This window comes from Denticeps clupeoides, chromosome 14 (genome assembly GCF_900700375.1).
Source record: "Denticeps clupeoides chromosome 14, fDenClu1.1, whole genome shotgun sequence".
NCBI lineage: Eukaryota > Metazoa > Chordata > Actinopteri > Clupeiformes > Denticipitidae > Denticeps > Denticeps clupeoides.
This window is the reverse complement of record NC_041720.1, coordinates 3,915,295-3,940,136: the sequence shown is the minus strand read 5'-3', so window position 1 is coordinate 3,940,136 and position 24,842 is coordinate 3,915,295. Positions and strand designations below refer to the sequence as shown.

The 24,842-nt window shown below is 38.8% G+C and overlaps 1 protein-coding gene across 1 annotated transcript in view; it reads left to right on the top strand.

Moving 5' to 3' along the window:
- The window catches only part of LOC114803387 (uncharacterized), a 189,876-nt gene that overhangs the window by 68,000 nt on the left and 97,034 nt on the right, over positions 1 to 24,842 (top strand). The window contains 6 exon segments of the mRNA XM_029002915.1: positions 4,125 to 5,212; positions 9,195 to 9,290; positions 13,075 to 13,854; positions 14,907 to 15,755; positions 19,737 to 19,832; positions 23,617 to 24,387. Coding sequence (XP_028858748.1) covers positions 4,125 to 5,212; positions 9,195 to 9,290; positions 13,075 to 13,854; positions 14,907 to 15,755; positions 19,737 to 19,832; positions 23,617 to 24,387 — 3,680 coding nt within the window.

Genomic DNA, 24,842 nt, shown 5'->3' with positions numbered 1-24,842 from the left:
TGAAGAGATCAATTCCGGTTCACTAGGACCCCAACTATGAATACATCTATTTAATTCACTCTGTTGTAGATTCTGTACACAAAGTTTGACCAGAAAATTACAATTTAATCTAAATATTCTTTAAAGAGGAAGGTCTTGAGCTGTCGTTTGAAGGTGCTCAGTGACTGAGCTGTTCTGACCTCGAGGGGAAGTTCATTCCACCACCGAGGGGCCAAGACGGAGAAGAGTCTAGATGAATGTTTTCCTTTTACCTTCAGAGATGGAGGGACCAGGCGAGCAGTACTGGAGGCTCGGAGTAGACGAGGTGCAGTGCGGGGTGTAATAAGGGCTGTGAGGTAGGATGGTGCTACTCCATGTTTGGCTTTGTAGGCCAGCATCAGTATTTTGAACCTGATGCGTGCAGCTACTGGGAGCCAGTGGAGGGAACGTAGCAGAGGGGTGGTATGGGAGAATTTGGGAAGGTTGAAGATCAGTCGTGCTGCTGCATTTTGTATGAGTTGTAGAGGTCGGATGGTACATAGTGGTAGACCAGCTAGAAGGGAGTTGCAGTAGTCCAGTCGTGAGATTACTAAGGACTGAACCAGTAGTTGGGTGGCCTGGGTTGACAGGTAAGGGCGGATTCGTCTGATATTGTAGAGAAGGAATCTACATGAGCGGGAAAGATTGCTGATGTGAGTTGAGAAGGAGAGTTGGTTGTCTATTGTTACGCCAAGGTTGCGGGCTGTTGCAGAAGGAGAGAGCTGCGAGTTGTCTAGGTAAATAGCAAGATCCTGATGTGGTGAAGAATCTGCTGGAATGAATATTAGTTCAGTTTTGGTGGGATTGAGTTGGAGGTGATGGGCTGCCATCCAAGACGAGATGTCTGTTAGACATGCAGAGATTTTGGAAGCAGCATGAAGATCAGAGGGAGGAAAGGAGAAGAGGAGTTGTGTGTCGTCAGCATAGCAGTGGTAGGATAATCCATGTGAGGAAATGACCTCACCAAGTGATCTCGTGTAGAGGGAGAAAAGGAGAGGACCTAGCACCGAGCCTTGAGGGACACCAGTGGAGAGTCTACGTGAGGTAGAGGTGGATCCTTTCCAAGTCACTTGGTAAGATCGCTCATCAAGGTAGGAAGCAAACCACTGCCATGCTGAGCCCCGAATTCCAAGCCTCTTCAGGATTGACAAGAGAGTCTTGTGGTTAACGGTGTCAAATGCAGCAGATAGGTCAAGGAGAATAAGAACTGATGACAGTTTTGCCAATCTGGCTGCATGTAGCTGTTCGGTAACCGCCAAAAGGGCAGTCTCGGTGGAATGAGCTGTTCTGAAGCCAGACTGGTTAGGATCCAGGAGGTTGTTCTGTGATAAATGGAGTGATAGCTGGTTGTAGACACAGCGCTCAAGGATTTTGGATAGAAATGAGAGGAGGGAAACTGGTCTGTAATTGTTAATGTCTGTAGGATCAGCAGTGGGTTTCTTTAGGATTGGAAGAACCCTGGCTGTTTTGAAGGCGGATGGTACGTGGCCAGATGAGATTGAGCCGTTTATGATATAAGAAATGAAAGGGATGAGGTCAGGGGAGATAGTTTGAAACATTGCAGAAGGTATTGGATCTAGTGGACAGGTGGTTGGGTTGCCTGTGGAAATAATCTGAATGATTTCATCAGATGTGATTTTAGAAAATTGATTTAGAGTAGTTGTCGAATTTTCAGAGGGAAGAGTAGGATTAGTGGTGGAGAATGTCTCACAGATTTTTTCAATCTTCCCTGTGAAGAAGTTGGCAAAATCATCAGCTGTTAATGAAGTTGGGGCAGGGGAAGTCGGGGGGTTGAGTAGGGATAAGAAGATGTTGTGGAGTTTTTGAGGGTTGTGGGCAGAGGCTTCTAGTTTTGTTTTGTAGAAAGCAGTTTTAGCAGTAGTGAGGTTAGTAGAAAATTTGCGCAGAAGATTCTGGTAATCCAGTAGGTCTGAGTCAAGTTGAGATTTCTTGTATTTTCTCTCCGCTGCTCGAAGAACTCTTCGATTGCTACGCAATGTATCGGAGAGCCAGGGCGCAGGGGGAGAAGTCCTTTTGGGTTTAGTTGATATAGGACAGAGTTGATCAATGGAAAGGGAAAGTGAGGTGAGGAGAGAGTTAGTAGCGGTCTCTAGTGGTAAGGAGAGGAATGAGTCAGGGGTTGGGAGATGTGAAAGAATGCAGGAAGATACAGATGAAGGTGAGACAGTGTGAAGGTTGCACCATACAGGACAGGCGAGCCCTACAGAGGGTGGTTCGATCAGCTGACCTTCAATCTATCTACAGCAAACAGTGCTGGACCAGGACCAGGAAGATAGTGAAGGACCTCAGCCACCCCAACAATGGACTGTTCTCTCTACTGCAATCAGGGAAGCACTTCCGCTCCCTGAAGTCCAGCACAGAAAGAATGAGGAGGAGCTTCTTCCCGCAGGCTATACAAGCTCTCAACAACAACCCTACATAGAACTCCAATCCACTCCAGCACTTTCACTTTCTTTTTTTAGTTAGTTTTTATTTACATTATGTATCAATTGTTACATGTACATCTGTCTTAAGTATTAATCACAAAGTATCGACATGAATGTCTGTTTTCTAGAAATAAAGAACATAAATAAAATAAAAAAAAGGTAACAAAACAAAACACTTGAACACTTAGAGAGTGAAGTATGGTTACTGCTACGTATAAAACATATTATTGTCTCAGGTTAAGCAAATCAAAGTCGAGCCTGTGTGGTGTTATATAGTCTATCCATTTCTTCCAACGTAAGACAGCACTTTCAATTTCAATCACTTCTGGACTCAATCCCTCCAGAATCCTTGCACAAACTTTTTTTACTCTTGCATAAATTTTCTACTTTTGACTCTGATACGCATATTTTATGTAAAATACATAAAAGTGTAATATTTGGTTATGTTTGCAATATTTGCATATTGGTTAATTGTATACTTAAAATATTTGCAAAACTGTGGTCTGTAGCAGTCGCTAAAGCATTTCACTGCATTTCATACTGTGTATGACTGTGTATGTGGCAAATAAAATTTGAATTTGATTTGAAACTGGGTCTTCTGCTTTTTTTCTATTGTTATTTTTGGTCCATTTAGATTGTTAATATAGATTTAATATGAAAGTAATGTTTTGGTAAAAAAATTCACATTTCACTCGTTTATTGTGACTTGTGACTTAAGCAAACTTAAAAAAAAATCTGCTGGCATCATTAAGCGACTTGCGGGACAGCCAATAACTACTTTCCTTACTGACCATCGCCTTCCTCACCATCGCCTTCCTTGGAAAATAAATTAGAAGATAAGAGAGCAAGCGCCCTGGCACAGTTGTTCTGAACAAGAAGAAATATTCCCGTGTTTTCTGTGAGTGATTCTCCTTTCTACACATTATCACAGATACAGTTACGCTAAATAGCAGCTAAATGTGCATTCAGACTGATGTCTGGGATCATTCTCACTTTTAATGCCGAAACCTTTTCTTCACTATTCTTTGTCCAGCCCACTTCCCCACATCCTCCAATCAAATTTAAATAAGAAAACACTCTGTTGTGATTGGCTGTAAAAGACTGCAGCAGCTCACGTGTTCTACAAGCCTTTATATGCGAACAGAGAGAAGTTGGAGTTTGTTGTGCTCAGTGTAAAATTAGCTGGAACTGAGGAATCTCCGGGGAAACATTTCTAAAGGTGACTGCGTGTGTTGTGTTTCAGCCTGGTTTACAGGAGAATGTAGTTACAATGCTATACAGAAAGTAACCAATGCTATTTAGAAAGTTATTAAAAACTTTAAAATGTTGTTAAATGTATCTGAAATGTCAGTAGATCTATATACTAAGTTGCTAAATTGGCAACAGCAGCTCTTTGCTATTTTTTTATGACTGGAATAACCAGATGTGATTTTTATTGTTGCTGGAGTATTTAACCGATTTCATGTCATAGTATAATTGTATTTTGTTTCAAACAAGTGTTATAGAAAAAAAAACTTATTGTAAATAGTATAAATTTCACTTTAAATTGTTCCTATATTTGCAGACATTGGAAACAAACTCATGGATAAAACATGTAAAAAGGGAACTGAGGAAAAAATGCACAAGTTCAAGATGTATGTCTACAGTTTAAAACCAGAGAAGACCCACCAGTGTGTGGAGTGTGGGAAGAGTTTTAAACGAGCATCACACATTCAAATACACCAGAGGATATATACTGGAGAGAAGCCCTACCAGTGTGTGGAGTGTGGGAAGAGTTTTACACATGCATCAAGCTTTAAAAAACACCAGAGGATACATACTGGAGAGAAGCCCTACCAGTGTGGGGAGTGTGGGAAGAGTTTTACACAAGCATCAAACCTTAAAATGCACCAGAGGATACACACTGGAGAGAAGTCCTACCAGTGTGTGGAGTGTGGGAAGAGTTTTACACATGCATCAAGCTTTAAAAAACACCAGAGGATACATACTGGAGAGAAGCCCTACCAGTGTGGGGAGTGTGGGAAGAGTTTTACACAAGCATCAAACCTTAAAATGCACCAGAGGATACACACTGGAGAGAAGTCCTACCAGTGTGTGGAGTGTGGGAAGAGTTTTACACAAGCATCAAGCTTTAAAAAACACCAGAGGATACATACTGGAGAGAAGCCCTACCAGTGTGTGGAGTGTGGGAAGAGTTTTACACACGCATCAAACCTTAAAATACACCAGAGGATACACACTGGAGAGAAGCCCTACCAGTGTGTGGAGTGTGGGATGAGTTTTATACAAGCATCACACCTTCAAATACACCAGAGAATAAATAATGGAGAGAAGACCTACCAATGTGTGGAGTGTGGAAAGAGTTTTACACAAGCATCAAACCTTAAAATGCACCAGAGGATACACACTGGAGAGAAGCCCTACCAGTGTGTGGAGTGTGGGAAGAGTTTTACACATGCATCAAGCTTTAAAAAACACCAGAGGATACATACTGGAGAGAAGCCCTACCAGTGTGGGGAGTGTGGGAAGAGTTTTACACAAGCATCAAACCTTAAAATGCACCAGAGGATACACACTGGAGAGAAGCCCTACCAGTGTGTGGAGTGTGGGAAGAGTTTTACACAAGCATCACACCTTCAAATACACCAGAGGATACATACTGGAGAGAAGCCCTACCAGTGTGTGGAGTGTGGGATGAGTTTTACACACTCATCAAGCTTTAAAAAACACCAGAGGATACATACACTGTAAAGAACGTACTGTAGAATTCACAATAATTTACTGGCAAAAATGCTGCCAATAAAATCCTATTAAATAGTTGCTAATTGCAGTAAAATGGATTACAGTATAATACTGCTTAGCAATTTACAATAAATGGATGTTTGCAGAATACAGTATTGTATTTGTTTTTTTACAGGATTATAAAATTAAACTTGTAAAAAGGCATTACAGTTTTATTTTATGTTGCCAATAAAATCCTGTGAATTCAACAAAAGCCAAGATGTAGCTGTAACATTTTTACTATGAAATTCCTGTAAATAACAATTTTAACTGTGAACTGTACAGTGCTCTTATTATACTGATATTATTATACCATTATACTGATGTGAATGCATTAAAACAAAGATTTAAAAAAATAATTACTCAAATTCAAAGCTGTTGTAAGAAAACTGTTTATTAAAGCTGACACCTGACAGCACTTCAGCACTGTCACTGGTAACATAACTTTACTTTTTCAACTACAGAAAAAATTCAGCTGTCACAAAACAACTACAAACAACTCAAGATTAAAGCATAAAGCAATAGTTAAAAGAAAAATGGTCATTATTTACTCTTCCTTAAGTTGTTTCTTTCTTGTGTTGAATACAAAAGATTATATTTTAATGAAGTTTATAACCAGACAAGTAACGTCGCCATTGACTTCAATAATAGGGCAAAAATATGGAAGTCAATGGCTACTGTCAACTGTCTGGTTACCAACATTTTAAAATATCTTAAAAAAAGAAAGAAACTCAGAATTTTGGAACAACTGAAGGTGAGTAAATGATGGTAATTCCTTTAAGCTCAAACAACAAAATGGCATTTTGGTACCAAAACGAATCTCACTTAAGCAATGAATCCGTCGAAATGACAAGCAAAAAAAGTTCTCATATGACCTACTTATTGATGTCTATATGGAAGGGGAAAATCATCTTGGACTTCTTTTAAAAATATTTATTTGTGTTCCAAAGATGAACAAAGGTCTTATGGCTTTTGAATGACACGAAGGAGAGCGATTAATGACTGAAATTTCATTTTTGGGTGAACGAAACCTCTAACTTTTATATTTAACATAAAAATATTATATTTAATAATATAAATACGCACATGCATAGTAAAGTATTTTTTTTTTTTACCTCTGGATAAACTCAAGTGTGCAGGATGCCTCATGCTGGTACACCAGATATGATGCAAACTAGGGCTGCAACAATTAATCGATTGAATCGATAAAAATCGTTTACTAAGAGTTGGCAAAGAATTTCCTAATCGCTTCGTTATGTCGCGACGCGGAGACGTTTGATTATTAAAAAAAAAACTTTATTTGAGCGTGGAGCGGAATGAACACGCGCACAGATGCTAGCAGAGTTTAGCGCCTTATCGACAGCGCAGAGCAAAAAAAAACGAGCGGAGGTAGAGGACAGATATTTGGCGGAGGCAGAGAAATCTGTGCGAAAATATGCAAAAGCGTCATGGCACGGCACGGGAGCACCACGGCAATGATCCAGCACCTGAAACGCAAACATGTTAAGAGTGTTTGATGAGGAGGAAGGGAGTTCAGCAGCAGGGTACGTCGCTACAGAATCCTACTTTAGTTCCATTTTGAAGTGAGGAACGTAATGTCCCTGGTGCTGGTGTTTAACTCGCCGCGGAGGAGAACTAGACGGGGACTTACAGCGCCACCTACAGGTGTGGAGGGGGGATGAAACAGCGTTCGGACTGTTCTCTGCGTCTCCGCGTGGACAACTCGCCTATTGTGTCCCTGAGCAAGACACTCTACCCTAAGTTGCTCCAGGGGGACTGTCCCTGTAACTACTGATTGTCGCTCTGGATAAGGGCGTCTGATAAATGCAGTAAATGTAAATGTTTACCCGTCATCCAGCTTGACAGGCATGACAAGTTAGCGTTAGCTCGTTAATAACAGTAGTAAAGCAGGGGTGCTGTAGTTACTTTGCATTAAAAGACTAAAGACATGTTTTTATTCACTAGCCTTTTTGGACCATTCATTTTTCAATCTGTTGTCAAAAAAGCTTTTCTTACCTAGTAATTTTGTCTCGTTTCCAGTCCAAATATCTAAAAAATGTTAAATCAAGATTACTAGACAAGAAAAATTAAGTGATGCTTAAAACTTCTGTTTGAGATTATATCTCATCAAGATTAGTTTTCTTACCCCATTGGCAGATAATTTTGCTTGTTTTAAACAAACAATCACTTAATTTTGAGATGTTTGATCAGAAATTTCTTATTATATCTTATATCATTTCTTATGCTATTTCATGTGTCTAGTAAATGTATCTTGATTTAAGATTTTTTAGAGATTTGGACTGAAATCAGGACAAAACTACTAAGTTAGAAAAGCATTTTTTGCAGTGTGTGTGTGTCAGTGTGAGAGTTTGTGAGTGTGTGCGTCTGCGAGTGTGTGCATCTGCAGTGTAGTGTAGAGAACAAGTTCTGACATTCAAACAAATCCTGTTAAATTTTCTGATTTGTATTGTTCTTTATTTTTTATAAATTATTTATCGCTCTGGCAGCTCAGGTGGCACTTTATTAAAAAAAAAAAGTCTATATTTGGCTGATGTAAAGCATACATGTGTATGTTTTTTGTGTTAGTCAATTTTTATTTTATTTTATTATTATTATAACAGCTCAAGGAGCAACATGTTTGTGCACTTTCTAAAGATTTTGGTTCTGATTTTGAATAAAGGGTTGGAAATGAATGCTTTTCTTGTATTTACATTTTTTTGTATTCTACGATTAATAAAAAAATAATCGACAGCTTAATTGATTATTAAAATAATCGTTAGTTGCAGCCCTAATGCAAACAAAGCAGCAAATCCTGCCACAAAGTTGGGGTGTGGATTCACGACCACTTGGCCCTCAATACTCAGCATCCACTGAGTTGCAGTGAGAATTTCACCTAAATGAATAAATACAGGCAACATGTTATAGAAAATACAAACTGAAAATACAACAGACCAAGTTCATTAAATAATTTACAGATTTTGGTTCATTGTACATTATCTAAGACAATCAGTCTCGGAGAGTCTGGAACTGTAAAACTCTTTTCCACGTCAGCTACTGTTGCTGACACCTAAGAAACAAAACAAAAAAAAAATTACATACAAACTATAAACCCATAGCAAAATTTTATAATAAAAAAAAAGCACAGAGCATGACTTCGTCTCGTGTAATGTTCACTGATCGTGTTCACCTGGTGTATATTTAAATAATTGTATAAAACTATCCTGTTCGTGTCTGTTTGCTGTCGGGTCATTGTGCGTGTTTATGTTCCCTTGTCGTGTGCAGTTTGTATTAAACTCCTGTCGCGTGAAATTGTGCAAATGCGTCCTCCTTCATCGCCATGTCCAGCCCACCCGTGACAGTAACGTTGGTTTTGTCTCACACGCACTTCCATAGCAATGCTGTGCCTGCCAAACTACAAATACTCTTGAAAGCAAAGGCAAATAAAGCTAACAAACTGCAGCATATATCAACATTAACATGACGATAACGATTTACCTTTTACTTTAGGCTGCTTTCTGAAATGGCGCGCACCGCATTTCTCCTCCTTGCCTGAAGCAACAGATAAATAAAGTTAATACACATCCCTTTTAGAAAATGGTTAAACATTAAAAGACATAATTAATACTTATGGAAGTAGATTTAATTGAACTTACCAAAAAATCGATTGCTGTTTATCTTCAGCTGTTGTCGCTGTGCTTCAGTCCACCAGATTTCAAACCATATCAGCCCGCGCAATCCCATAATGCAACAGAACAGTAAATTCTTGTAAAAATATTTAAAATACAGTGAAAGCACCTCCTACCTGTAAATTAATTACAGCTAACAGTGAAATGTACAGTTAACACTTGTAAAACCCTGTATAACCCATAATGCATTGCAAATTACAGCAATAAATTGTAAAATGGCAAAACAGTAAGTTTCTGTACAATTTTGCTGTAAAAAATACAGCAATTTGTTACAGTGTACTGGAGAGAAGCCCTACCAGTGTGTGGAGTGTGGGAAGAGTTTTACAATTAACTTAAACCTCAAGACGCACCAGACGGGGTGGTAGTAGCCTAGTGGGTAACACACTCGCCTAAGAACCAGAAGACCCAGGTTTAAATCCCACTTACTACCATTGTGTCCCTGAGCAAGACACTTAACCCTAAGTTGCTCCAGGGGGGGACTGTCCCTGTAACTACTGATTGTAAGTCGCTCTGGATAAGGGCGTCTGATAAATGCTGTAAATGTAAATGTAAATGTACGTTACATCTCGAAGAGAAGCAGTGCCAGTGCAGGCTTTAAAAACTGTACAAACTTTACAATTCCTATCCAAAACCACATTTTCCAAAAAGGTTGGCAGCAATAGAACGATGTATAATTTCATATTCCCAAACTGCTACTTAGTTTGTGCTTTTATACTATATGTACTATAATGCAATGTAAAGGTTGGCATTGATGTACATGGCCATTATTAAATGCCATAATATCATGAAAGTAAAGAAAAGGGAAAGTGAAGTGATTTCTCATTGTGAAACACTGCAGCACAACACACAGTGCACACATCAAAATGTGTCTTCTGTATTTAACCCATCACTTGACCGGTGGGCAGCCATGAAAGGAACCTTGCAAACCTGCCGATTACAGGTCCAATTGGCCACCACTGCCCCAATAAAGGTGTACTGTATTGGCCGGGAAGGACCAGGATGATTCTGATATATCTTTCCATTTGCTATTAAATCATTTTCTTCCTTAAATGTAATAGGAAAAGATCTTTGCATTTTTAAATCCTTCTTCACGGGGTCTCCGATTCCAATCATGTCTGTTCTCCGTTGTTGTCCCTGGCTGGTGGAACAACCTGCCCTCCTCCACACGACTAGCCGAGACTATCACCACTTTTAAGAAGAAGGTGAAAACCCTCTTATTCCAAAAATATTACAGACAAATCTAACACTTACACAAGCACATGCGTACACATTGAATAAACAAATGCAAAATGTATAAATACATTATAATTTTTCTTAGTCTAGCACCCAACAATCCCCGAGCATGCTCTTCAATGACAAGTCTAAGCCTTATCAGGGCTCTTAGTTTGTAAACTCGATATTCTATAGAAATCGAACGAGTAAGTCGCTTTGGATAAAAGCGTCTGCTAAATAAAGTAAAGTAAAGTAAAGTAAAGTAAAGTAAATATTATGTTAGCTTCTTTTGGAGGGTTTAGTGATAACACGATGTATTGAACCTACAACCTTGTGGTTGTCTGGTTGAATATTGGAAAATTTTAAGGCTTCAATAAATTCACTCCAAGTGAGTTACAAGAGTTACATTCTTCTTTTTCAGGATCTTGTACAAATGATGCGACAGTCGGAACACTGCACAAATTCTTCTCAGCACATCTCAAAGATTCTCAATGTCGTTAAGGTCTGAAATCTGCGGTGCCCAATGTATGTGTGAAAAGATCACCTAAGATTCGAACCAGCAACCTTCTGATTGCAGGGCCGCTTCCTTGCTGTTTGAAAATACTCAGCGACTGTGATGTTCTAACTTTGAGGAGAAATTCATTCCACCACCGTGGGGCCAGGGCAGAGAAGAGTCTAGATGACTGTCTTCCTTGCACCTTCACAGGTGGAAGGACCAGGCAAGCAGTGCTGGAGGTTCGGAGAATCTAAGTTGCAGTGCAGCGTATAATAAAGAATCTGAGGTAGGATCTTGCTACCCCCACAATAAGAGCCCTGGAGAAATAGTAAAATAGCCAAGCTCCTTGGCTACTCCTGTGCAGCGATAGACAAGCTGGTCCAGCAGTTGTGTGCCATCCCTCTCAGTAAATGGAATGAAATCAAAAACACACTGGGCTTCTGGATTTATAAGTTCACAGATGCAGCTGATGTTAAACTGTTTCATGACCTTGCCATGGCTGCTGAATGCTGAGGTGGAGGGAGGGTTCAGCCAGATATACATTTACAGCATTTATCAGACGCCCTTATCTAGAGCGACTTAGAATCAGTAATTACAGGGACAGTCACCCAGGAGGATTTTCCTCAGGGACACAATGGTTGTAGTGTGGTTTGAACCTGGGTCTTCTGCTTTTTTTCTATTGTTATTTTTTGGTCCATTTAGATTGTTAATCTAGATTTAATATGAAAATAATGTTTTGGTAAAAATATTCTCATTTCACTCGTTTATTGTTACTTTTGTATATTTAAGCAGACTTAAAAAGTCTGCTGGCAACATTAAGCGACTTGCAGGACAGCCAATATCTACAATATCTAGGGCAGTGGTGGCCTAGCGGTTAAGGAAGCGGCCCTGTAATCAGAATGTTGCAGGTTCGATTCCCGATCCGCCAAGGTGCCACTGAGGTGCCACTGAGCAAAGCACCGTCCCCACACACTGCTCCCCGGGCGCCTCTCATGGCTGCCCACTGCTCACTCAGGGTGATGGGTTAAATGAAGAGGACAAATTTCACTGTGTGCATCGTGTGCTGTGCTGCTGTGTATCACATGTGACAATCACTTTAACTTTAAAAAACTTTACTGAGGAGTTGGCAACATTAATGTCACTCCACACCAGTAAGTGGCACCATCGCCTTCCTTGGGGTAAAATATACCCAGATAAGAGAGCAAGTAAGCTCCCAGGCACAGTTGTTCTGAACAAGAAGAAATATTCTTGTGTTTTCTGTGAGTGATTCTCCTTTCTACACATTATCACAGATACAGTTATGCTAAATAGCAGCTAAATGCGCATTCAGACTGATGTCTGGGATCATTCTCACTTTTAATGCCGAAACCTTTTCTTCACTATTCTTTGTCCAGCCCACTTCCCCACATCCTCCAATCAAATTTAAATAAGAAAACACTCTGCTGTGATTGGCTGTAAAAGACTGCAGCAGCTCACGTGTTCTACAAGCCTTTATATGCGAACAGAGAGAAGTTGGAGTTTGTTGTGTTCAGTGTAAAATTAGCTGGAACTGAGGAATCTCCGGGGAAACATTTCTAAAGGTGACTGCGTGTCTTTATGTATTCTTAATAACATAAAATGTATTTATTGTATTTTCCATTTTGTTTTGTAAAAAAATATATTTCTAGAATTATGTTGTTGATGGGAAGATAATTGTAGAACAATTACAACTTTTTCTGCCTCATTTCAAAGTAAATAAACCAGAAATGACATCAGATATCATCACATCTCTGAAGTGTCATGAAACACTGGAACCAACAGGAACTGATGTGAAGGACGAGTTGGACGATGAAGTCTATGCAGGTGAGTGGAGTTAAATAAAGGGTGTTATAGTTATTTGGATTTTAGTAGGAATTCTAGCAGCTTTCTCATTTTGCATTAGAGATGATCTATGCAAAGCATGTGTTTCAGCCTGATTTACAGAAGAATGTAGTTACAATGCTATACAGAAAGTAACTAGTTTTTTTTTTCGAAATATCACTAGATTTGTCTCTTTATTTTTTTAATTAAAAAATCGAGTGTTTTTAAATGAATCTGAAATGTCAGTAGTTATATCTACTAATCGCTAAATTGGCAACAGCAACTCTTTGCTTTTTTAGTGACTGGAGTAACCATATGTCATTTTATTTTTGTTTTTATTGTATGTCATCTTGTAATTGTATTTTCTCATGTTTGTTTCAAACAAGTGTTACATTATAGAAAAAACTACCAATCACAACTACTTACTCATGTTGTAAATAGTATGAATGTCACTTTAAATTTTTCCTATATTTGCAGAAATTGGAAGCAAATTCACGGATCAAACATGTAAAAGGGGAACTGACGAAAAAACGCACCAGTTCAAGACGTGTGTCTACAGTTCAAAACCAGAGAAGAACCTTAAAACACCACAGAGAATTCTTTCAGAAGAGAACACCCACCAGTGTGTGAATTGTGGGAAGAATTTTACACAAGCATCAAGCCTTAAAAGACACCAGAAGGTACATACTGGAGAGAAGCCCTATCGGTGTTTGGAATGTGGGAAGAATTTTACAGAAGCATTTGACCTTAAAATACACCAGAGGACACATACTGGAGAGAAGCCCTACCAGTGTGTGAAGTGTGGGAAGAGTTTTACAGACACATCAAATCTTAAAATGCACCAGAGGATACATAATGGAGAGAAGCCCTACCAGTGTGTGGAGTGTGGGAAGAGTTTTACACAAGCATCACACCTTCAAATGCACCAGAGGATACATAATGGACAGAAGCCCTACCAGTGTGTGGAGTGTGGGAAGAGTTTTACACAAGCATCACACCTTCAAATGCACCAGAGGATACATACTGGAGAGAAGCCCTACCAGTGTGTGGCGTGTGGGAAGAGTTTTACACGAGCATCAAACCTTAAAATACACCAGAGGATACATACTGGAGAGAAGCCCTACCAGTGTGTGGAGTGTGGGAAGAGTTTTACACAAGCATCAAACCTTAAAATGCACCAGAGGATACACACTGGAGAGAAGCCCTACCAGTGTGTGGAGTGTGGGAAGAGTGTTACACAAGCATCAAGCTTTAAAAAACACCAGAGGATACATACTGGAGAGAAGCCCTACCAGTGTGTGGAGTGTGGGAAGAGTTTTACAACTAACTTACAACTAACTTAAAACTCAAAACATCTTGAAGAGAAGTAGTGCCAGTGCAGGCTTTAAAAACTGTACAAACTTTCCAACCCAAAACCACATATCACAGAGGTTGGCAGCAATAGTATGATGTATAATTTCATATTCCCAAACTGCTATTTAGTTTGTGCTTTTGTCATTTTATTGTTGGTATAACAGAGGGTTTAATGACAATATGATGTATCAAACCTGCATCCTTGTGGTTGTCTGGTTGTATATTGGAAAGTTTTAAGGCTTCAATAAATTCACTCCAAGTGAGTAACAAGAGTTACATTCTTTTTTGTCAGGATCTTGTACAAATGATGCGATAGTCAGAATGCTGCACAAATTCTTCTCAGCACATCCCAAACATTCTCAATGGCGTTAAGGTCTGAACTAGGCTTTATAATTTCAAACTCTTTAATGCACCCATCAATTTGGAACAGGGTAAATCTGAATTCATTAGAGCACATAACCTTCTATTGCTCCAATTAATGTAAACAAAAGCAAGGCATGCATGCATGCTAGGATGCTACAGAGTCGACTGAGAAGCCTTTTTGTCTGTCAAGTGGCGGTGGTTTTTGTACCTGCACGAACTTTGCTCAGTGGCACCTTGGCGGATCGGGATTCAAACCGGCAACATTCTGATTATGAGATTTTGACACACCTTCTCATTCAATGAGTTAATTTTCATGACCATTTACATTGGTAGATCAAAACTATGAATGAAGTTATGAATGTGGAGTTATGTACTTAAAAACTTTAAAATGTTGTTAAATGTATCTGAAATGTCAGTAGATCTATATACTAAGTTGCTAAATTGGCAACAGCAGCTCTTTGCTATTTTTTTATGACTGGAATAACCAGATGTGATTTTTATTGTTGCTGGAGTATTTAACCGATTTCATGTCATAGTATAATTGTATTTTGTTTCAAACAAGTGTTATAGAAAAAAAAACTTATTGTAAATAGTATAAATTTCACTTTAAATTGTTCCTATATTTGCAGACATTGGAAACAAACTCATGGATAAAACATGTAAAAAGGGAACTGAGGAAAAAATGCACAAGTTCAAGATGTATGTCTACAGTTTAAAACCAGAGAAGACCCACCAGTGTGTGGAGTGTGGGAAGAGTTTTAAACGAGCATCACACATTCAAATACACCAGAGGATATATACTGGAGAGAAGCCCTACCAGTGTGTGGAGTGTGGGAAGAGTTTTACACATGCATCAAGCTTTAAAAAACACCAGAGGATACATACTGGAGAGAAGCCCTACCAGTGTGGGGAGTGTGGGAAGAGTTTTACACAAGCATCAAACCTTAAAATGCACCAGAGGATACACACTGGAGAGAAGTCCTACCAGTGTGTGGAGTGTGGGAAGAGTTTTACACATGCATCAAGCTTTAAAAAACACCAGAGGATACATACTGGAGAGAAGCCCTACCAGTGTGGGGCGTGTGGGAAGAGTTTTACACGAGCATCAAACCTTAAAATACACCAGAGGATACATACTGGAGAGAAGCCCTACCAGTGTGTGGAGTGTGGGAAGAGTTTTACACAAGCATCAAACCTTAAAATGCACCAGAGGATACACACTGGAGAGAAGCCCTACCAGTGTGTGGAGTGTGGGAAGAGTTTTACACATGCATCAAGCTTTAAAAAACACCAGAGGATACATACTGGAGAGAAGCCCTACCAGTGTGGGGAGTGTGGGAAGAGTTTTACACAAGCATCAAACCTTAAAATGCACCAGAGGATACACACTGGAGAGAAGCCCTACCAGTGTGTGGAGTGTGGGAAGAGTTTTACACAAGCATCACACCTTCAAATACACCAGAGGATACATACTGGAGAGAAGCCCTACCAGTGTGTGGAGTGTGGGATGAGTTTTACACACTCATCAAGCTTTAAAAAACACCAGAGGATACATACACTGTAAAGAACGTACTGTAGAATTCACAATAATTTACTGGCAAAAATGCTGCCAATAAAATCCTATTAAATAGTTGCTAATTGCAGTAAAATGGATTACAGTATAATACTGCTTAGCAATTTACAATAAATGGATGTTTGCAGAATACAGTATTGTATTTGTTTTTTTACAGGATTATAAAATTAAACTTGTAAAAAGGCATTACAGTTTTATTTTATGTTGCCAATAAAATCCTGTGAATTCAACAAAAGCCAAGATGTAGCTGTAACATTTTTACTATGAAATTCCTGTAAATAACAATTTTAACTGTGAACTGTACAGTGCTCTTATTATACTGATATTATTATACCATTATACTGATGTGAATGCATTAAAACAAAGATTTAAAAAAATAATTACTCAAATTCAAAGCTGTTGTAAGAAAACTGTTTATTAAAGCTGACACCTGACAGCACTTCAGCACTGTCACTGGTAACATAACTTTACTTTTTCAACTACAGAAAAAATTCAGCTGTCACAAAACAACTACAAACAACTCAAGATTAAAGCATAAAGCAATAGTTAAAAGAAAAATGGTCATTATTTACTCTTCCTTAAGTTGTTTCTTTCTTGTGTTGAATACAAAAGATTATATTTAATGAAGTTTATAACCAGACAAGTAACGTCGCCATTGACTTCAATAATAGGGCAAAAATATGGAAGTCAATGGCTACTGTCAACTGTCTGGTTACCAACATTTTAAAATATCTTAAAAAAAGAAAGAAACTCAGAATTTTGGAACAACTGAAGGTGAGTAAATGATGGTAATTCCTTTAAGCTCAAACAACAAAATGGCATTTTGGTACCAAAACGAATCTCACTTAAGCAATGAATCCGTCGAAATGACAAGCAAAAAAAGTTCTCATATGACCTACTTATTGATGTCTATATGGAAGGGGAAAATCATCTTGGACTTCTTTTAAAAATATTTATTTGTGTTCCAAAGATGAACAAAGGTCTTATGGCTTTTGAATGACACGAAGGAGAGCGATTAATGACTGAAATTTCATTTTTGGGTGAACGAAACCTCTAACTTTTATATTTAACATAAAAATATTATATTTAATAATATAAATACGCACATGCATAGTAAAGTATTTTTTTTTTTTACCTCTGGATAAACTCAAGTGTGCAGGATGCCTCATGCTGGTACACCAGATATGATGCAAACTAGGGCTGCAACAATTAATCGATTGAATCGATAAAAATCGTTTACTAAGAGTTGGCAAAGAATTTCCTAATCGCTTCGTTATGTCGCGACGCGGAGACGTTTGATTATTAAAAAAAAAACTTTATTTGAGCGTGGAGCGGAATGAACACGCGCACAGATGCTAGCAGAGTTTAGCGCCTTATCGACAGCGCAGAGCAAAAAAAACGAGCGGAGGTAGAGGACAGATATTTGGCGGAGGCAGAGAAATCTGTGCGAAAATATGCAAAAGCGTCATGGCACGGCACGGGAGCACCACGGCAATGATCCAGCACCTGAAACGCAAACATGTTAAGAGTGTTTGATGAGGAGGAAGGGAGTTCAGCAGCAGGGTACGTCGCTACAGAATCCTACTTTAGTTCCATTTTGAAGTGAGGAACGTAATGTCCCTGGTGCTGGTGTTTAACTCGCCGCGGAGGAGAACTAGACGGGGACTTACAGCGCCACCTACAGGTGTGGAGGGGGGATGAAACAGCGTTCGGACTGTTCTCTGCGTCTCCGCGTGGACAACTCGCCTATTGTGTCCCTGAGCAAGACACTCTACCCTAAGTTGCTCCAGGGGGACTGTCCCTGTAACTACTGATTGTCGCTCTGGATAAGGGCGTCTGATAAATGCAGTAAATGTAAATGTTTACCCGTCATCCAGCTTGACAGGCATGACAAGTTAGCGTTAGCTCGTTAATAACAGTAGTAAAGCAGGGGTGCTGTAGTTACTTTGCATTAAAAGACTAAAGACATGTTTTTATTCACTAGCCTTTTTTGGACCATTCATTTTTCAATCTGTTGTCAAAAAAGCTTTTCTTACCTAGTAATTTTGTCTCGTTTCCAGTCCAAATATCTAAAAAATGTTAAATCAAGATTACTAGACAAGAAAAATTAAGTGATGCTTAAAACTTCTGTTTGAGATTATATCTCATCAAGATTAGTTTTCTTACCCCATTGGCAGATAATTTTGCTTGTTTTAAACAAACAATCACTTAATTTTGAGATGTTTGATCAGAAATTTCTTATTATATCTTATATCATTTCTTATGCTATTTCATGTGTCTAGTAAATGTATCTTGATTTAAGATTTTTTAGAGATTTGGACTGAAATCAGGACAAAACTACTAAGTTAGAAAAGCATTTTTTGCAGTGTGTGTGTGTCAGTGTGAGAGTTTGTGAGTGTGTGCGTCTGCGAGTGTGTGCATCTGCAGTGTAGTGTAGAGAACAAGTTCTGACATTCAAACAAATCCTGTTAAATTTTCTGATTTGTATTGTTCTTTATTTTTATAAATTATTTATCGCTCTGGCAGCTCAGGTGGCACTTTATTAAAAAAAAAAAAGTCTATATTTGGCTGATGTAAAGCATACATGTGTATGTTTTTTGTGTTAGTCAATTTTTATTTTATTTTATTATTATTATAACAGCTCAAGGAGCAACATGTTTGTGCACTTTCTAAAGATTTTGGTTCTGATTTTGAATAAAGGGTTGGAAATGAATGCTTTTCTTGTATTTACATTTTTTTGTATTCTACGATTAATAAAAAAATAATCGACAGCTTAATTGATTATTAAAATAATCGTTAGTTGCAGCCCTAATGCAAACAAAGCAGCAAATCCTGCCACAAAGTTGGGGTGTGGATTCACGACCACTTGGCCCTCAATACTCAGCATCCACTGAGTTGCAGTGAGAATTTCACCTAAATGAATAAATACAGGCAACATGTTATAGAAAATACAAACTGAAAATACAACAGACCAAGTTCATTAAATAATTTACAGATTTTGGTTCATTGTACATTATCTAAGACAATCAGTCTCGGAGAGTCTGGAACTGTAAAACTCTTTTCCACGTCAGCTACTGTTGCTGACACCTAAGAAACAAAACAAAAAAAAAATTACATACAAACTATAAACCCATAGCAAAATTTTATAATAAAAAAAAAGCACAGAGCATGACTTCGTCTCGTGTAATGTTCACTGATCGTGTTCACCTGGTGTATATTTAAATAATTGTATAAAACTATCCTGTTCGTGTCTGTTTGCTGTCGGGTCATTGTGCGTGTTTATGTTCCCTTGTCGTGTGCAGTTTGTATTAAACTCCTGTCGCGTGAAATTGTGCAAATGCGTCCTCCTTCATCGCCATGTCCAGCCCACCCGTGACAGTAACGTTGGTTTTGTCTCACACGCACTTCCATAGCAATGCTGTGCCTGCCAAACTACAAATACTCTTGAAAGCAAAGGCAAATAAAGCTAACAAACTGCAGCATATATCAACATTAACATGACGATAACGATTTACCTTTTACTTTAGGCTGCTTTCTGAAATGGCGCGCACCGCATTTCTCCTCCTTGCCTGAAGCAACAGATAAATAAAGTTAATACACATCCCTTTTAGAAAATGGTTAAACATTAAAAGACATAATTAATACTTATGGAAGTAGATTTAATTGAACTTACCAAAAAATCGATTGCTGTTTATCTTCAGCTGTTGTCGCTGTGCTTCAGTCCACCAGATTTCAAACCATATCAGCCCGCGCAATCCCATAATGCAACAGAACAGTAAATTCTTGTAAAAATATTTAAAATACAGTGAAAGCACCTCCTACCTGTAAATTAATTACAGCTAACAGTGAAATGTACAGTTAACACTTGTAAAACCCTGTATAACCCATAATGCATTGCAAATTACAGCAATAAATTGTAAAATGGCAAAACAGTAAGTTTCTGTACAATTTTGCTGTAAAAAATACAGCAATTTGTTACAGTGTACTGGAGAGAAGCCCTACCAGTGTGTGGAGTGTGGGAAGAGTTTTACAATTAACTTAAACCTCAAGACGCACCAGACGGGGTGGTAGTAGCCTAGTGGGTAACACACTCGCCTAAGAACCAGAAGACCCAGGTTTAAATCCCACTTACTACCATTGTGTCCCTGAGCAAGACACTTAACCCTAAGTTGCTCCAGGGGGGGACTGTCCCTGTAACTACTGATTGTAAGTCGCTCTGGATAAGGGCGTCTGATAAATGCTGTAAATGTAAATGTAAATGTACGTTACATCTCGAAGAGAAGCAGTGCCAGTGCAGGCTTTAAAAACTGTACAAACTTTACAATTCCTATCCAAAACCACATTTTCCAAAAAGGTTGGCAGCAATAGAACGATGTATAATTTCATATTCCCAAACTGCTACTTAGTTTGTGCTTTTATACTATATGTACTATAATGCAATGTAAAGGTTGGCATTGATGTACATGGCCATTATTAAATGCCATAATATCATGAAAGTAAAGAAAAGGGAAAGTGAAGTGATTTCTCATTGTGAAACACTGCAGCACAACACACAGTGCACACATCAAAATGTGTCTTCTGTATTTAACCCATCACTTGACCGGTGGGCAGCCATGAAAGGAACCTTGCAAACCTGCCGATTACAGGTCCAATTGGCCACCACTGCCCCAATAAAGGTGTACTGTATTGGCCGGGAAGGACCAGGATGATTCTGATATATCTTTCCATTTGCTATTAAATCATTTTCTTCCTTAAATGTAATAGGAAAAGATCTTTGCATTTTTAAATCCTTCTTCACGGGGTCTCCGATTCCAATCATGTCTGTTCTCCGTTGTTGTCCCTGGCTGGTGGAACAACCTGCCCTCCTCCACACGACTAGCCGAGACTATCACCACTTTTAAGAAGAAGGTGAAAACCCTCTTATTCCAAAAATATTACAGACAAATCTAACACTTACACAAGCACATGCGTACACATTGAATAAACAAATGCAAAATGTATAAATACATTATAATTTTTCTTAGTCTAGCACCCAACAATCCCCGAGCATGCTCTTCAATGACAAGTCTAAGCCTTATCAGGGCTCTTAGTTTGTAAACTCGATATTCTATAGAAATCGAACGAGTAAGTCGCTTTGGATAAAAGCGTCTGCTAAATAAAGTAAAGTAAAGTAAAGTAAAGTAAAGTAAATATTATGTTAGCTTCTTTTGGAGGGTTTAGTGATAACACGATGTATTGAACCTACAACCTTGTGGTTGTCTGGTTGAATATTGGAAAATTTTAAGGCTTCAATAAATTCACTCCAAGTGAGTTACAAGAGTTACATTCTTCTTTTTCAGGATCTTGTACAAATGATGCGACAGTCGGAACACTGCACAAATTCTTCTCAGCACATCTCAAAGATTCTCAATGTCGTTAAGGTCTGAAATCTGCGGTGCCCAATGTATGTGTGAAAAGATCACCTAAGATTCGAACCAGCAACCTTCTGATTGCAGGGCCGCTTCCTTGCTGTTTGAAAATACTCAGCGACTGTGATGTTCTAACTTTGAGGAGAAATTCATTCCACCACCGTGGGGCCAGGGCAGAGAAGAGTCTAGATGACTGTCTTCCTTGCACCTTCACAGGTGGAAGGACCAGGCAAGCAGTGCTGGAGGTTCGGAGAATCTAAGTTGCAGTGCAGCGTATAATAAAGAATCTGAGGTAGGATCTTGCTACCCCCACAATAAGAACCCTGGAGAAATAGTAAAATAGCCAAGCTCCTTGGCTACTCCTGTGCAGCGATAGACAAGCTGGTCCAGCAGTTGTGTGCCATCCCTCTCAGTAAATGGAATGAAATCAAAAACACACTGGGCTTCTGGATTTATAAGTTCACAGATGCAGCTGATGTTAAACTGTTTCATGACCTTGCCATGGCTGCTGAATGCTGAGGTGGAGGGAGGGTTCAGCCAGATATACATTTACAGCATTTATCAGACGCCCTTATCTAGAGCGACTTAGAATCAGTAATTACAGGGACAGTCACCCAGGAGGATTTTCCTCAGGGACACAATGGTTGTAGTGTGGTTTGAACCTGGGTCTTCTGCTTTTTTTCTATTGTTATTTTTTGGTCCATTTAGATTGTTAATCTAGATTTAATATGAAAATAATGTTTTGGTAAAAATATTCTCATTTCACTCGTTTATTGTTACTTTTGTATATTTAAGCAGACTTAAAAAGTCTGCTGGCAACATTAAGCGACTTGCAGGACAGCCAATATCTACAATATCTAGGGCAGTGGTGGCCTAGCGGTTAAGGAAGCGGCCCTGTAATCAGAATGTTGCAGGTTCGATTCCCGATCCGCCAAGGTGCCACTGAGGTGCCACTGAGCAAAGCACCGTCCCCACACACTGCTCCCCGGGCGCCTCTCATGGCTGCCCACTGCTCACTCAGGGTGATGGGTTAAATGAAGAGGACAAATTTCACTGTGTGCATCGTGTGCTGTGCTGCTGTGTATCACATGTGACAATCACTTTAACTTTAAAAAACTTTACTGAGGAGTTGGCAACATTAATGTCACTCCACACCAGTAAGTGGCACCATCGCCTTCCTTGGGGTAAAATATACCCAGATAAGAGAGCAAGTAAGCTCCCAGGCACAGTTGTTCTGAACAAGAAGAAATATTCTTGTGTTTTCTGTGAGTGATTCTCCTTTCTACACATTATCACAGATACAGTTATGCTAAATAGCAGCTAAATGCGCATTCAGACTGATGTCTGGGATCATTCTCACTTTTAATGCCGAAACCTTTTCTTCACTATTCTTTGTCCAGCCCACTTCCCCACATCCTCCAATCAAATTTAAATAAGAAAACACTCTGCTGTGATTGGCTGTAAAAGACTGCAGCAGCTCACGTGTTCTACAAGCCTTTATATGCGAACAGAGAGAAGTTGGAGTTTGTTGTGTTCAGTGTAAAATTAGCTGGAACTGAGGAATCTCCGGGGAAACATTTCTAAAGGTGACTGCGTGTCTTTATGTATTCTTAATAACATAAAATGTATTTATTGTATTTTCCATTTTGTTTTGTAAAAAAATATATTTCTAGAATTATGTTGTTGATGGGAAGATAATTGTAGAACAATTACAACTTTTTCTGCCTCATTTCAAAGTAAATAAACCAGAAATGACATCAGATATCATCACATCTCTGAAGTGTCATGAAACACTGGAACCAACAGGAACTGATGTGAAGGACGAGTTGGACGATGAAGTCTATGCAGGTGAGTGGAGTTAAATAAAGGGTGTTATAGTTATTTGGATTTTAGTAGGAATTCTAGCAGCTTTCTCATTTTGCATTAGAGATGATCTATGCAAAGCATGTGTTTCAGCCTGATTTACAGAAGAATGTAGTTACAATGCTATACAGAAAGTAACTAGTTTTTTTTTTCGAAATATCACTAGATTTGTCTCTTTATTTTTTTAATTAAAAAATCGAGTGTTTTTAAATGAATCTGAAATGTCAGTAGTTATATCTACTAATCGCTAAATTGGCAACAGCAACTCTTTGCTTTTTTAGTGACTGGAGTAACCATATGTCATTTTATTTTTGTTTTTATTGTATGTCATCTTGTAATTGTATTTTCTCATGTTTGTTTCAAACAAGTGTTACATTATAGAAAAAACTACCAATCACAACTACTTACTCATGTTGTAAATAGTATGAATGTCACTTTAAATTTTTCCTATATTTGCAGAAATTGGAAGCAAATTCACGGATCAAACATGTAAAAGGGGAACTGACGAAAAAACGCACCAGTTCAAGACGTGTGTCTACAGTTCAAAACCAGAGAAGAACCTTAAAACACCACAGAGAATTCTTTCAGAAGAGAACACCCACCAGTGTGTGAATTGTGGGAAGAATTTTACACAAGCATCAAGCCTTAAAAGACACCAGAAGGTACATACTGGAGAGAAGCCCTATCGGTGTTTGGAATGTGGGAAGAATTTTACAGAAGCATTTGACCTTAAAATACACCAGAGGACACATACTGGAGAGAAGCCCTACCAGTGTGTGAAGTGTGGGAAGAGTTTTACAGACACATCAAATCTTAAAATGCACCAGAGGATACATAATGGAGAGAAGCCCTACCAGTGTGTGGAGTGTGGGAAGAGTTTTACACAAGCATCACACCTTCAAATGCACCAGAGGATACATAATGGACAGAAGCCCTACCAGTGTGTGGAGTGTGGGAAGAGTTTTACACAAGCATCACACCTTCAAATGCACCAGAGGATACATACTGGAGAGAAGCCCTACCAGTGTGTGGCGTGTGGGAAGAGTTTTACACGAGCATCAAACCTTAAAATACACCAGAGGATACATACTGGAGAGAAGCCCTACCAGTGTGTGGAGTGTGGGAAGAGTTTTACACAAGCATCAAACCTTAAAATGCACCAGAGGATACACACTGGAGAGAAGCCCTACCAGTGTGTGGAGTGTGGGAAGAGTGTTACACAAGCATCAAGCTTTAAAAAACACCAGAGGATACATACTGGAGAGAAGCCCTACCAGTGTGTGGAGTGTGGGAAGAGTTTTACAACTAACTTACAACTAACTTAAAACTCAAAACATCTTGAAGAGAAGTAGTGCCAGTGCAGGCTTTAAAAACTGTACAAACTTTCCAACCCAAAACCACATATCACAGAGGTTGGCAGCAATAGTATGATGTATAATTTCATATTCCCAAACTGCTATTTAGTTTGTGCTTTTGTCATTTTATTGTTGGTATAACAGAGGGTTTAATGACAATATGATGTATCAAACCTGCATCCTTGTGGTTGTCTGGTTGTATATTGGAAAGTTTTAAGGCTTCAATAAATTCACTCCAAGTGAGTAACAAGAGTTACATTCTTTTTTGTCAGGATCTTGTACAAATGATGCGATAGTCAGAATGCTGCACAAATTCTTCTCAGCACATCCCAAACATTCTCAATGGCGTTAAGGTCTGAACTAGGCTTTATAATTTCAAACTCTTTAATGCACCCATCAATTTGGAACAGGGTAAATCTGAATTCATTAGAGCACATAACCTTCTATT